Genomic DNA, 15,291 nt, shown 5'->3' on the forward strand with positions numbered 1-15,291 from the left:
ACCTACTATAGTGGGAAGTATCACATGATTCTGAGTCAGAGGATCACTATGAGTGTTCAAATTATTTCTCTCTTTTTTTTGGGCCTATTTGTAACGTCATGTTAATGTTAAGGTGAATGACAACTTGTCTATTTAAATCAAACTATTTGGCCACTATTTTTCTTATTTACTTTTAAACATCGTGTAAATATTGAACAGTGAAAGATTTCACACTATCTCTCAACTCTGAGGGACTTCTGGTTGGGCAACCAGGGAGGAAGGTCTGATGGTCTTGCACTACCAGAGCAAGACCATGGTAGTTCCTTGGGGATGAGGAATTAAAGCCCAGGGGTCTTAATTATTCATTTCCTGTTTTCAGAATAGCTTTCAAGGCTTTTGTTCTCCTCTTCTTCCTCATTGTAATCCAACTCACTGATCAGACTGTAGCTCCTCGGATGATCTGATATCGTCATGTTGGTGTTGTTCCCAGATCATCATGAAAATGTTGTTCCGGGTTCAACCAAGTGATTCTTTTGCGCGCCAAAACATTCATGCATTTATGAAATCCCAATGTTGCAAGGACAATATCAATTCTGCTTACCGTTTATTAAAGGGTTACGGTTAGGGTTAGGGTCAGGGTACGTTGATCGGCGGACAGAGGCGGTTTCTCGCAGCTTAAGTACAGTTTTTGGTTTTATGGCGGTTTTTCCCGAAGTCGCAAAAGTATGACATCACAACATTCTGATTGGTCACTTGCAATGTTCATCCTGGAACAACATTTAGTATGATGATCTGGGAACAACACCAACATGACGATATCAGATCGTGCGTGATCCTCTCCACTCTCGCAGCTAGTCTCAATATTTATGCAGCTTGTCCAGGAATACTCCTGCCCTTGTCGTGTAGTTCACCAGAACACACTTGATCCCAGTCTCTTGCCACCATATTTATTAGTACAGTGGTACTTATCAGAGTGGTCACCAGCCCCTCTGTCCATACTTCCAAGACTGTGCTCCACCACTTTATCCACCGTTAAATACCACTTTTACTCTTCACCACTGTAGGACTCGCCAATCCCTTGAGGTTGTCCTTGGAGCAATATATTTGGCCATTTCCAATTACATCAGTCACCTCATCCCTGTGGTGACCTTAATCCTTCCCTGGACTGACCTGTAGGAGATGATTAAAAAAAATTGCTGCCGTGCCTTTAACACTGTGGTTTGTTAGCTTTACTTTTCAGACCAACTCTGCAGCGATGAATGCACTAACACAGTGAACCAGTCTTTCATTTATTTCCTAACGGGATAGTATACAAAAGATTTCTCCCTTGAAAGGGAAATCTTATTCTCAAGAGACTTCCTGGTTAGAAAGACATCTATACTAGCCCCAGGCCCAGGGCACTATTTTACATTCTTCATCCGGTATTTAGTGGTGAGTCAAACAAAATTCCTTTGAGGATAGAAATTTTGTGACTCTTAAGAACATGACATGTGAAATCAGCGTAAGAGAATGTAACAGTGCATTCACAGGGGGCATGTGCACGCATAATGCCTCAATCATTTATTTACTGGTGTCTTTTTGATATTAAAATGAAGACCAAGTTTGAAGGTGATGTTACTCACGAGCCCCAAGGGGCCATAATTATTATGCTGCAACTGGTATTATATTCACCTTGTCTGTTTTTGTGTTCCTCAAGATGCACGCTGTTGTGGAAAGCACCACTGAGTTGGTTGTTGTGTCCAGTGGTAGGTTTATATGTCTGGAAAGATATGCCAACACAGTATCACAGCCATGCAAAAATCAATCAGCTTTACAGGTGTGTAGTAGATGTTATGAAAGTAAAGGCCAAATTGGAACATACATGTGGTATACAAGTATTCATGTAGGTAATGGATTGGAGCAATGAGGCAACTCTTTCTGTTTGCTTGTGATAAAGTACAACGAGACCGACTGAGGGGGTACTTCTCTCTTGGAATCTGTCTTTTCTCAAAACCTGCCACTGAGCGGTTAATGGAGCGGTTGAACAGCTGATTGTGAATTCGTGTTTTTTTTAATAAGGACCAGCTGCTTGCTTGATATATTATCTGCATTTTCTAAACACAGTGATAAACAAGCACATTAGAGATGAGCACATCTGCTGTCACCTCCTGATATACAAGGTCTTTTCAAGAAATCGTTTATGTTGAGTTTTTTTCTAAACAGACTTGGCACATTTAGACGGCGGTGCTTCTGGGCTCTGTGCCCTCTCCGATTTAAATTTGTTTGCGTAATTGATGAATGTTATCACTTAATAAATTGTGACAGAAAATTAATGTGGCTGGTTGGGGCAGGTGTGTGAAGGTCGTAGTGAAAGCTGACGGTTGATGGTTTAATTGGGTTTTACTCAGCTCTCAAGTTGTTTCTAGTCACACATTGACCCTGCAGACAATTTTTTATGGTTTCAATGGACCAAATTAGTCAACGGACTGATGTGACTTCAGATTTACTTTGTTAAAAGAGAAAGCCTTCCCTGGATGTCCTTGTAGTGTAATACAGGATCAGTAATCTGATGTGTTGGTCACGGTTTTAAAGTGATAGAAAGTGCTGCAATTTCAATATTACACATAATGTCTTTTAGCTAAAGGTAGAGAAGAGCATTGAATTCTTATTTTTGACATGTAGAGGGCACACAGGGAGAGTGAAAGCAATGTTGTGGCAAACATGAGACACATGTAACCAGCAGAAGAAAGATTTAGCAGCTGAACAATCAGACACTTGATTTAGTCAGCAGTCAGGGATGAAATGCAAACTATAAAGGGACTGAGGGAAACTCTGAGGAAAAACTTGTCAAGTGAACCTTGAACCTAAATACTAATGCTGCTGTGTAAGGGGCCAAATCTTTGGTGACATGGCCAACAATAACAATTGCATTCTCATATCCTGTTAACCAGTAAGCTTAGTTAAACTTACTTCAAGTGCTCTATTATTATCACAGAAATACTCCATCCATCCATCTTCTTCTTATCCAATTCAGGGTCACGGGGCTGGATCTTATCCCAGCTACCAAAGATCGAGAGGCAGGGAACATCCTGAACAGGTTGCCAGACAAAACTACCATTCACATTCACATTGACCCAAATAACTGAATTACTTCATCTTTTAATAATCATATTGGCATTTGTTGTGAAAAACCTAAATTCTTCAGTATAATCAATTAGTTAAAGCATTTAACTAGAGATCATTTATCTGATTTCAAGTGCAGGACCGCACCTGCATACAGTCTACACCTGATCTCTGCCTATAGAGTATATAACCCCCTGATACTACAAGCTGTTTGTTCTCATTTCCACCCCACCCTCCTTCCCTTTTTTCATTCATTCACTTCTCACTAGTACATGGGGATCTGCCTGGCCTCGGAGCTATCTCCAGATCCCTCTGAGGCCTTCCTCAAACTGCAGCCTTGTGCCGTTAACTGCTAGAAGTGCTGTCAAACCTAAACGAGGATGTGGTCCAAGCTAGTGAAAGGAGCAGTTAAATGTTTAGCTGCACATGCTTCTCTATTTATAATCACCAAATTTTAACAAGTTGAATATAAAAAAAGCTCTAGTAACTTGTTACAATATTTATATTTTGTTTTATTTGCAGAAGAAGCTACGTGTAATAAACAAAACAAAGCACCTCTACTGTAGGTGAGTTGCCAGGTAGCAAGTAAGTGGGAAGGTATGTGAAAACCCCCAGAGACCAGAAACAGTCTGTGCAGAGTGTATCTTAAAAATAAGCAGCAACACACTTAAATAATGTGCATCCATCATGCTAAACATAACCTCTCAAAACACATTGCAATGTAAATGTGTATGCATGTTTCCTTGCAATATCATCATTTCGTGCTTTTACAGTTAAGTCCATAACTTTTTGAGGCAATGACTGATTTTAAATAATTTGTCTCTATACACCGACACCATCGGAGTGGATTTAAATCAGGCAATCATGATGTAGCTGAAGCTCAGACTTTCAGCTTTACCTCAAGAGTTTGAAAAAAGAATTGCATTAATTGCTATGTTTCTATACACAGCCCCCTGTCACTGACATACACACAAACAAGCAGGACTGAATATCCATCTTATACAAGACGGACGAACAAAGAGGTGATGCATGACGCGCTCAAGACGTCCTCACAGCCTCTGCTTTACAATTCTCCGTATCTTTATTAGATCTTTCGCAGCTCCGTCTCATTTTTCCCCCAACTTATTCATCCTTTCAGAAGCACTATGAAAAATTCATACTTGGGGATGGTGAACTGCCCGCTCTTATTTAAAAGAAACGATTCATTTTCACATCTGTTGGTATACTCAGGCTACCTCTTTAGATCAAAATCTGCACTGCATAAAGAGGAGAAAAAGTTCTCTCAGTGAGGGAATAAATGACTCAAGGAGGCATTTCATTTGTATGCCGGTGCAGGTGTCTCCTACAGCGGGCTGTGGACGCTAATACATTTGAAGCTCTTCGTTATGCTAACGAGCCTCTTGCTACGAGTAGAAAAAACTTCTGGTTTCTAAAGATCACTCTGGCTTGGACACAGAAAATTTGTATTTCTAATAATTAATATTGATCCCGTGCTGTGTTGTTGCGCTTTAAAAAAATTTATGCATGGTTTTTGTAAAACTGCAAAACAGACGAGCAGGTAGGGTCAACAGGTCCTATACATAATACATTACATATGCTAACACATATGCGCCGTGACGGTGGTTTAAATAAACACTTAACTCTAGATCCATGCATGGGTCAGTAGTGACAGTGTGGCTCCACTTGTCACTAGCCCAGCTGCACTCTTTAATTATACACACATTGATTGATCGGGATGTCGATAAGGCATTTAAGCGGCTTAATCCTCGTTGTTGTATTAACATGAGCAACATGCACATAGTTTATGTATTAATTCTCAGCCTGAGGTGGTGTACTTGTATTTTTTCTTCTTCTTTTTTGCCTCTTGCATTACAATTCAGCTGAAATGTCAATAGAAAGAGGAGAAACTCATCGATTTGACTGCCGGTGGCAGGAAGGGGAGGCGGTGGTGGTGTTGTCGTGGCTGCTGAAGTTGCTAAACTGAAGCCAAACTCCGATGTTGTTCTCTCATGCTTAAAACCAACAAATCTATCAGAAAGAGCAACACATTAAAGACTTAGAGTTAGATTAGAGCCTATTGAAAAAGCAATTTTCAGTTCTGCACTGTTAAGTCAGTCCATTCATGGGTAAATACCTGCTCTAGCTATACAGTAGACTGTTGCAGCCCTCATGTACTGTATAGGCCCTCCATCCTCTCTGTGGTTACTTCCAGGTCTAAATCCCATTGGGTGGAGCTGTCCTCTGCCGAGGTGACCCGGGGCTGGGACAGGTAGGCCCACCATTGTTACCACTCACACTCGGCACAACACATAACATAGAAAACAAAGCGCTTACTTTAGTGCTGACAGACAGCAGGCTAATTCGCTGAATCTGCTCTAGTTCCCCACCAAGAGGCAACATTTAATATAAAGATGCTCAGACTGAACAGAGGCAAATGGAAATGTGCAGGGACTAATGATGGGATATTACTTTATTATATTAAGAGTGTCTATGTGATAAGATTCTTTTCATTATCTCAGTGACAAACAACCTGTAGCAGACATGTTTGTCGCTTCTGTCGTATGTTATATATTTTAGGAATAACTTTGTTGGTCTAACGCGCGCTTCTTTATCCACACATACACACACACACAGTCACAGTCCTGGGTTTGAATCCACCAGCCAGCTGGCTTTTTATGTGCAGTTTGCGTATTCTCCCCGTGTCTGTTTGAGTTCTCTCTGGGTTTCGGCCTCCTCCCACATGCCAAATATGGAAGTGTTCAATATATTTTGCTTCCAAAGAGCCAGAATTTCTTGTAACTTTTTGAACCAGTCCTGAGTAACACTTCTTTAGGCTCTCTGAAAGTCTTTCAAATGTTCTCTTTGGACATTAACTGCTTTTTCACTCATTTTCAGTGCAATCTTTGTACTCAACCATTACTGGGGATACCATTTTTTTTATTTCTTAAGCCACTTAACACTGACCTATGAACCATCCAAGCATAAAAAAGACACAGGAAAACCCCCCAGCAAAGGACCTGGATGTTAGAGACACAGGATCTGAGAGAAGCATCTGTCTTAATTTCTCAATTGGATAAATGGAAGAAACTGGATGGAAAATACTGTCAGAAATATTTCCTTTGTACACACACAGGAGAATGGAATTTTCAGCCATGCTATAGAAACACATAATCGACACTCTGTTGTAAAGTTGACACAGAAAGAAATTGAATTTTTCAGTGGTGTTCCCATTCATGTAATGGTGTTTTGAAAGTGTACAAGATGGATTGCCCACAAAACATCCTGTTGCTAGAAGTGAATGCACTAGACAGTTACCAGCTCTGTGTCCACAAAGTGAATTTCAGCGACACCTGGACTTTGCAGTTGGGAATTGGCAGGTTACAGAACCAAATCAGACATTAATATTCTCCTAAGCACCTCTGTTGGATGATGTCTAAGTTTAGGGCTCTGTAAAAACAGCATAAGGTGGCAAATCCTCGAATGTTAAGACTGAAGCAAAGGTGGCTTTAAAAGAAGGATAATAATCAGGTTCTTTCTAAAACTGGCAGAGTAACCAAAATCTTGGCAGAAAACCGTATTTTATGTTGAAAGAAATGTGTTTGGGGAATAGTTGCCTTTTAGGGACTTTGTGAATTTTGTACACTTTGTACACCTTGTGCCTGTGTTCTGTATTGATTGTGGTGTTGTAGCAAAAATATAAAACATTAGGTACGTTGTTCAAATTTAAGACTTTTTTTCCCCCACAGCGTTGCTTCAAAAGCATCGCTGTACCGGCTCCTAGTGGCACAGCAGCGCTCCATTAAAGCATCAAAAGGATGTACTTATCTTTACTGCCACGCAGCCTTTCATACCTTTCCTGAAGGAAATAGAAAACAGCAGTGCTGATAAAAGTAGAAACATGAAAGACTTTAACAGGACTGTATCCTGATGCTGGGTTTGCTTTCATTATTGAAAGCTCTGAAATCTTGCTTTCATTTACGGCGCCGGTGAATGACGTGGCAGGTGAGCTGTTTGGCCATCTGTCGCGATTGCCCCAAATATGAAATATATATTTATTTTTTAAAAACTTTGGCTCATCTACCTGAGATTGGAACGATCGGCCGTCATCACACTTTAAAGGCAAATACACAGAAGTAATAATGTAAACAACTAAAATGTTTATTAACCGAACTGAAATTTTTTTTCTTTTACAGCAAATTCTTATCACAACACAGTCTTCAAATGACACTTAACCCTTTGAGTACAGTTAGGTTGGCCACTCTGATCTGAAGAGTAAGCAGTGAACAGACCAGGGGATTCCTCTGCCATAGTCCACTATAAAACATGAAGTGGCACATCAGGAGCTCAAAAGTCCTAAACTTGTGTTATTTTTTTTAAAAAGTCAGACATAAAAGGATAAAACACAATGCCCCCCCCCAATTCCTTCCTTCCTTCTTTCTTTCTTTCCTTCTTTTTTTTTTTAGCAGAAACTGAAACAAGAACATTTTCAAGATTTTCGATTTTCTTTACATGTGTACATGGTTCTATGTTGTCTGATTTCCATGAAGTCATGTTTCACTTCAGATCATACAAACATGTTGGAGAAAAAAAAAAGCTCATGAATGCAGTGAGCAGCCTGTCCTGGCGCTTAGAAAAGACGCTTATCTATGCAGGTTCTGATTTCCGAGTCTGATTTCCACCTCTGCCGACTCTTAGTAAGGGACACCGATTAGAGATCAGAATATATACACACAGGCTAATCAAAACTGTGTTATCCTAAAACAGTGAAAAGACATGAATCTATGACGGATACAATACTAAACAGGTTAGAGCAAGAATAGAAAAATAAATAGTAAAAACAATAGAAATGTTGCTTCTCTCATATTCAGCTTGCAACGCTCAGTTCCAAAGAAGCTGTGGTAGTGAAAATTATCCTCATAGTCTTACTTTCTTTACAGTGACCTTCCCCTTTACACAGTATTTACAAGCAAAAACAGAGCCTATCCCACGAGATAAGAAACGTAGTCCACTAAAATGAATACATTTTTCATGAACACAATGGGAATTTTTAAAAAACTGCAGAGTTGTATCACATTGTCAGTATGTAAAAGCACTTACACACAGTTTGCAAACAGTGGTTTTTAGTAGACGTAGTTCATATCAAATCAGTCAACAGAGCAATCTGAAACTTTGTACAATTATCTGCTTTTGTTTCCTTTGATTTTTTTTTTGCTTTTGATGGGTACAGAAAACATTTACATCATCTTTTTTTCCCCTTCTGTATGTGTACTTTGTCCACAGTTGACAATTTCGGTATTAGAGTGTTTAGAGTGTAAGGAGAGGTGATACAAGGACATCGTGGCTAAGGAGGACATGCTGTAATAATTGCTCTCAACTCCAAAAAGCGAGGTCATACCTAAAACTGTTTTAAATACCAGTTAAATTACATAAAATGTTTTTTTGATATATATATATATATTAAAGCCAGTGCAGACTATAACAATTGTAACATGTCCCAATTTTACCATGAGTTGTCCTATTGCTATGCAAATGGGTTGCAGCTTCTGCATTCTTTTTTTAATGGCAAACAAGGGGTGGGTCATCTTGTTGCAACACGCCTGATGGTTGTACAGAAGTCTCTTTGAAAACAGCCTTCAGCTCAGTGAACATTTTATTGATGAGTTCATGATTTTAATTGCTGGGTTTTGGTACAATACCTTGTCACTGAAAAGATTCCATATGAACTTATTGTATAGTATCTTTCGATTACAGGCAGATCCACTCCTCACTGATAGTTTAAAGAAAGCCAAGATGGCAAAGGTGGAAGAACTCACCAACAAAACTAATGACCTAGACCCTGAACCATCCCTTAGTTATGCTGCAGTAGGTTTAGACTTCTGGGGGTCAGGGCAGATGGCTGCCTCTCCCTGAGCCTGGTTCTTCTCGAGGTTTATTGCTGTTATGGGTGTTTTTCCTTCCCACTGTTGCCAAGTGTTTGCTCATTGGGGGTCACCTGATTGTTGAGGTTCCTCTGCATTATTGTAGGATCTTTATCTTATAGTATAAAGTGCCTTGTTGTGACTTGGAGCAATATAAATAAAACTGAATCCCTCTGGTATTCTTTATAGTCTAGGATTTCTACAGAAAAATACTTTTTTTTTTAAAACTTGCCTAGAGAAGATCCTATGGATTGCAATGAAGCCTTTTCCAGGATCTCTTGCATTTGCAGCACTTGCAGTCATTTGCTCTTATCCTAAAGTTGTACAAATGAAAATGACAAGGCTGTTTTCTTTGGGTACAAGAGCCAATTTCATTATTATAGACTATGTACCTCTCCAATTTCTTGCCTTGGTGCCCTTTAGCCTCATTGGATTTTGTTCATCTCAGTCTCAGACCTGTTTACAACCTGCTCCTCGATACCATCTTGTTTGCCGCTATGACAGAAATATGGTACAGCAAGCGGATTACTCATGACGATGGATTATTGTCTTGATAAGACAACTGCAGTAAAAGTTATGTATTTTGGACTAGGCTTTTTTGCAGCTCACCAACTGATTTCCATGTCTTCACAATTAAAAAAAATGAAAGTTTCATTTCCACTGTGAAGGATTATCTCAACCTGAAAGCTGTTTTTCATCCTGACACGACGAATGGATTCTTCTGAAGGAGGAAAATGAGTCCTGATATCTGCACTGACTGAGTGCAGAAGATTCAAACACGAAGGAGAAATCGAGAGAGAGAAGGCCCTAACTGTCGAAACTTTGAAAGGAAACCCCAGTTATTATTACAGCTGCCAAAAATTAACTGAGTGGTAAGTTGATGCGCAACAAAGGATTACCTAATAACAATTTTTTTGCTTATTTGATCAGAGGGTGAACATTTCACATCAGATTTCTGCAGTTATATAACAATCATGTTATATAACTGCAGCATAAGTCGTGGCCTTGAAACCTAATTTGCTTTTAGTACTCATTTAAAGAAAAAAGAAAAGAAAATAGTGTTGAAAATTTCCTCGGGGGGGGGGGGGATACTGACCGACATAGGCTGATGGCAGTGACACTCGAGGGTCAACATTAACACTCTTGAGAAAAGCTTAAGGACAGTGCAGACAAATGTGGATGAGGGCTGAGGGACAGGGTAGGGGAACAGGAGACAAGAGCATCCGCGTAACTATGAACGTGTGAACTGTAGCAGTAAAGACTCTCCTGCCTTAATAATCCTGGCTGTCTGTAAACAGATTCAACACTTGGTGACCTTCTGGCATAATCAAATCCAGGGCTGCGTGACAATGCTTTAATTATCCGCATCCCTCTCCAGCGCTCACTTTTTGTGTCCCTGCCACCCTGGGTGTGCCATATGGTGCAGAGCCGAGGAGCCCGGAGAGACGCCGCAGAAGTCCAACCCTCCACGAGCTCAGATTTAATCAATGACTATGGCTGGCACTCATTCTGGCCTGCAGGAATCCACTGTGCATCGCCACACACCTTTCAGATGCTTTTCATACCCTGACTGCCGTTGTTAAGTGTAGGCATCTGGCAGTCATCCTCATTTGAAGACGAGATGCTGTGGTTGAGGGAGTGTTATAAAACTGAAGTGGCTCAGAAGGACAGACATGTTGTCTGTCCCAGTTCAGAGCCTCAGGGATGCGGTTCAATATAGATGTGGCATTTATAGGGTTTGATGACTGAAAGCAGGACTGTTTTCCAGCTACATCTACCAGCAGTAATAAATACCTGTTCCAAGCAGCCACGCTCAAAAGCGAGTCAACGTTATTGTGGTACACTGCATGTCATGGCTATTTCTGGAAAATCCTTTAAAATGGGACTGATGGTGTCAGAGAATAATAAATTAATACATAATCTCTGTAAACAGATACCTGCCTATCAGAGTCCGTAGGCAAGGGACAGTTTTTCTGGCTTCAGCTTGTAGTAGGTTGTACTTGCATCTGAGTTAAGAATCAGAATTACTGGCTATCATCTGAAAATTTATTTATTGATTTTTTTGACGTATTTTAAGTATTCATAAATGATGTCTGGCAAATAGGCACAGGAAGTTTTATCTGTTGGGTGTTACGCCCCAAATCTACGTCACCTGATTAGCTGACAGGTTTCTAGATTGTCAAATTATCAGTCTGCTCTAGACTCTCAAATATTGCAGATTTCAGTTTCTGGGTCCAGGGCCAGCTAGATGTTTTGATGAAACATTAACGATGTATGCAAAGCTAATGTGCACCACTGACATGGTTTATACTTCTACCTGTTTTGCCAGAGAACCACTCAAAAAATGTAAAGATGGAAGTTTGTATATTACGATGTGTTCAAGATGTGACTTTTGTAATGTCAAAGAAGAATGTAGTCCACAACTATTTGGGAAATATCAGTGATGGAAATCATGCTGACACCAGGACGTGAGGTCAACATGTTGTAAATTCATTTGGATTTCACACAAATCAGGACATCCAAAAGCTATTGCTAAGTTTTTAGCATAATATGGACAATATCAGTGACAGAAACAAAAAACCGCTACTCACAAAAATTCTGGTACTGAAATGAAAACTGACCCCATTTCATCATAACATTGTAATATGACACTGAACTACCTCCTGATTCAGTAACACAAAACACAGTAAAGTGGATGCATTCCTTTTGGTTACCAAAGTAATGGATGTTTAGTTTCCTGTAGGCGACCAAGCATTAAAGAGCCCGTGTTTGAGCAAATGTAGACAGACGGAGCCCCTCAGCATCCGTCTGGCTGTTTGTCTCTGGTTTCGGGTTTGAGACATTTAAAAAGGTTTCAAGACGTTTCGTGAAAGGATGGAATTGAACACAGAGACACAAACACAACACAGCGACTGTGGTGAGAGCAACTCGGGCCTCTGTCTCCTCCTGAGTCACGCACGCACACTCAGTCGCTGTTTGTCGACAGAGGTACAGCATAAAAGCACAGCCGCGACACCCCAGTCTGTCCAGTGTGTGTTTGCAAATTTTCTTTTTTTGTGCACACACTGGCATGCACATGTGCATGCGAGAGTCTGTCCGTCTGTCTGAGGGGAAGGGTCGTCAGATGGTTGAGAGGATGTGGCAGTCCCATAGTGAAAGGAGAAGAAGAGGACGGCACGTGGAGGAGGAGGAGGGAGGGCTTTAGTTGTTCTGAAGGCAGTCGAGATCCACCGAGCAGCAAACACTTCCATTCTGAACAGAAAGGCATGACAAGATAGGAAAGAAGAGAGAGCATTAAATAAGGTGAAATGTAATATACAGTTCCACACTGTGCATGGTAAAGCTAATAACTCACTTCACAGCCTAAATCACTTTTATCCACCTGACTTACAGAAGGATTTGGGGTGGTTAACCTCATGTCTCTAGTGTCATTACAGTGGTACCTAGTTATACAGTGTCAGCATTATCCCATATACATTTGAGATATCAGACTGATATCATGAGATTTATGCTTTCACTCTAGTGCATAGGGATTATGAATTTGTGGTGGTAAGCAGTGGCACATCTGAGAAACTGAAGCACAATATATCTTTCCCAAAAGAAGTTTCCAGTTCCGCTCGATAGTCAGCAGCTCTCACTGTCATACGGACTGTGATCTGGAGTGAACAGTCGCTATGAAAAGGTTAATATCTCAAAAATATGTATCAAGGGTAACGGGCCCTCTGTATTTATGGCCGTGAAGAACACAAGGTCCTGTCTGGTCAGACGTAAAAACTGTCTCCAACAGTGGCACATTGTCTCAGATTGTGTCCCGGAGCTGCAGAGTGACACTAGGTTGGTGATTCAAGAAAGCACAGGCACGATGTGGCCACGTCCAAAAATCACATCAACGCAAAGACTGCTGCAAATATGTATCTAGTCTACTGATTCAGTTTATGTAACAACTATGGAAAAGTACAATGTAGATTTAGGTCTATGTATTTGATGTGCTCATTTTGCTCTTTTATGTATTCTGACTGCAAAGAAAACAAGCAAAACCAAAAAAGCTAAAGTGAGGGGGCAGCAGCCTATCTTCACCTAATGAGTGGATCTGACACGTTCCTGCCACAGTCATCTGCATGTTCACTTCTTTTAAGGTAAAAATGCTCCTTACATCATCTCTGACAGTCATTTTTCTTTTATGCATTCATCTTAGAACACATATAAATAGACACTGTGTGCCCTCTAGCACACATTAGCTAAATTGATTATGCCACATTTTCAGTCTCAAAGATTTTCTGCTAACAGCCAGTAATGGCTGTCATTACTGATAAAATTGTGATCTTTTGGAACATCTGACATTTTTACATCTAAAACCCACAAGTCTTATCCCATTTGCAGACCCTGGAAGAATATCAAACAGAGGTTTGGGGAAAGTGTTTTCAAGTTAGCGATCTCCTGTATACTTTAGCCTAGCATGTTTGCCATTATGGCGGCTCTGCTACGATCCCACTGGTTTATGTTGTGTCCAGCTGGCATACGTTTGTGCCTTGCAGAGCCGCCCCTAACCCTGCCAATCAGAACAACCCCTCTGGTTAGTTACTTTTTTACTCATTGTAATGGCTTTTTATTACAACACAGAGAGCTGACTGTTGGTCTTGGAGTTGGAAATTGGTTCATTTCTGTGTTTTCTCTCAGTCAGATGTGAAAACAATGATTTATGTCAGATCTTTTCCTAGACAGCAACACCGTGCTTGGGCTTCTTGCCCTGATGTACACTGTTTTTGTGGAACTCTGCCATAGAAAGTTAGCAGTCCCCATCAACCCTCAATAGCCTTAATAATAGCAATGTTGACAGGTTGAAATAAATTAAAATAGTCTCTTTACAAACCGGCAATTTGAAGCTCAAAAATAGTTTAAAAATCTACACAATTAGTTTGTTCATGCTGCATTGACCTACCTTGCACTTGCAAGTGGTGCAGGGTGATTTGGGCATATGCCATGTGTCTCCGCTGAGGCGGGCGATGCCTGCGGGGTCCTTGCATGTCTGCCGAATGTCATACGACAGGTTGTCAGCCAGGCAGGGGTCTGTGACGCAGCGTGGGCAACATTCGCCCTCTGCCACTGCCGTGTACTCGCACATCAACGTGGGGCAAACTAGAGGCCAGCAGTCGACCTCCCCTTCCTGCAGAGACACAGGCAGTGATGAAAAAAAGCACCAGAATTGCTATAGCGTGTGTGAATTTTCTTTTCTTTTCTTTTTTTAGTGTGTGTTTGTGTGTGAGACAGAGAGAGAATTCAGTTACAGATCTCACGCTGGTCTGTTGCCACATCTCTAATTAGAGAGGTGGTAATTTTCTCAGCCCTCATACACACACAGTTAACCAGCAGATCAGGGAGTGGTATGAATTAAAGCCCTGCTCTGAGCTTCATGTTGGAGAGGAGGGTTTTGTCTTTTTGATGTGATCTGTGTCTTCCAACAAAGCTCTTGCCTGCTTTTATTTAAAATGGACAATAGCTTCTGTGTGAATGTGTGTGTGTGTGTGTGTGTGTGTGTGTGTGTGTGTGTGTGTGTGTGTGTGTGTGTGTGTGTGTACAAACCATGCAGCGGCACTGCTGGCAGCCGTACAGCCAAGATGCTCCGCTGCGGTAAAGTGTGCGTCCGCTCTGATCCAGACACTGGCTGCTGGGCCTGTTGTCACATCCAGGACAGCAGAACAGATCCTCTTCTGGGTCTCCACAGTCACAAGGTCTCCGCCTGCAGTACGTCTGCCCATCCTAAACAACAAACGTCACACACATCGGGGTGCAAACTGGCTTAAATAATGTACGTAGCTTATCATCTCTGTATATTCTGGGTAGTAAAATACAATACCCAATACACAATAAAGGTGTCCCTCAGTAAAACAAAGGGCTTCAAACTCACTGTGATTTATATAAAAATGAAATAATGGGTCTATAAACATGAAATATTACTGTGAACAAACACAGTTTGAGCACTTTCCTGAGGCAGATTTTTACTTTTGTGTAAATGATCCGTCATTGTCTTTGACAAATGGGAACACCCTGAAGTCGCCGTACCAAGGCACAGCCTTACAAACAATGCATTTTCTGACTTTCTCCTTTTCATATGTCTCCCACTCTCTCTCATCAATTTGCAAAACAATAACATGAACACCAAGCAGGCTTTTAAAGCACGTTGTTTATTTTTTCTAAATTAAAATTTAATATCTGATTTATATAAATATGTCTGGCCTAAAATTAGTAACTTGTTAAGCACTTTTGACAACAAGTCTTGCTGACAGTCAACCAA

The 15,291-nt window shown here is 40.7% G+C and overlaps 1 protein-coding gene across 1 annotated transcript in view; it reads right to left on the bottom strand.

Annotated features, from left to right (window-relative positions):
- Positions 1-7,218: 7,218 nt before the first annotated feature.
- Positions 7,219-15,291, bottom strand: part of LOC146719118 (protein kinase C-binding protein NELL1-like) — a 320,797-nt gene continuing 312,724 nt past the window's right edge. Inside the window, exons 18-20 of the mRNA XM_085460591.1 lie at positions 14,580-14,756; positions 13,939-14,163; positions 7,219-12,251 (exon numbers count right to left, since the gene is read on the bottom strand). Of these exons, the coding sequence (XP_085316717.1) occupies positions 12,201-12,251; positions 13,939-14,163; positions 14,580-14,756 (453 nt within the window). The 3' untranslated portion in view covers positions 7,219-12,200. The remainder of the gene's footprint in view (positions 12,252-13,938; positions 14,164-14,579; positions 14,757-15,291) is intronic.

This window comes from Copadichromis virginalis, linkage group LG1 (genome assembly GCF_057382275.1).
Source record: "Copadichromis virginalis isolate Kocher_CV1m ecotype Utaka linkage group LG1, C_Virginalis_male_GT1.1, whole genome shotgun sequence".
Lineage (NCBI taxonomy): Eukaryota > Metazoa > Chordata > Actinopteri > Cichliformes > Cichlidae > Copadichromis > Copadichromis virginalis.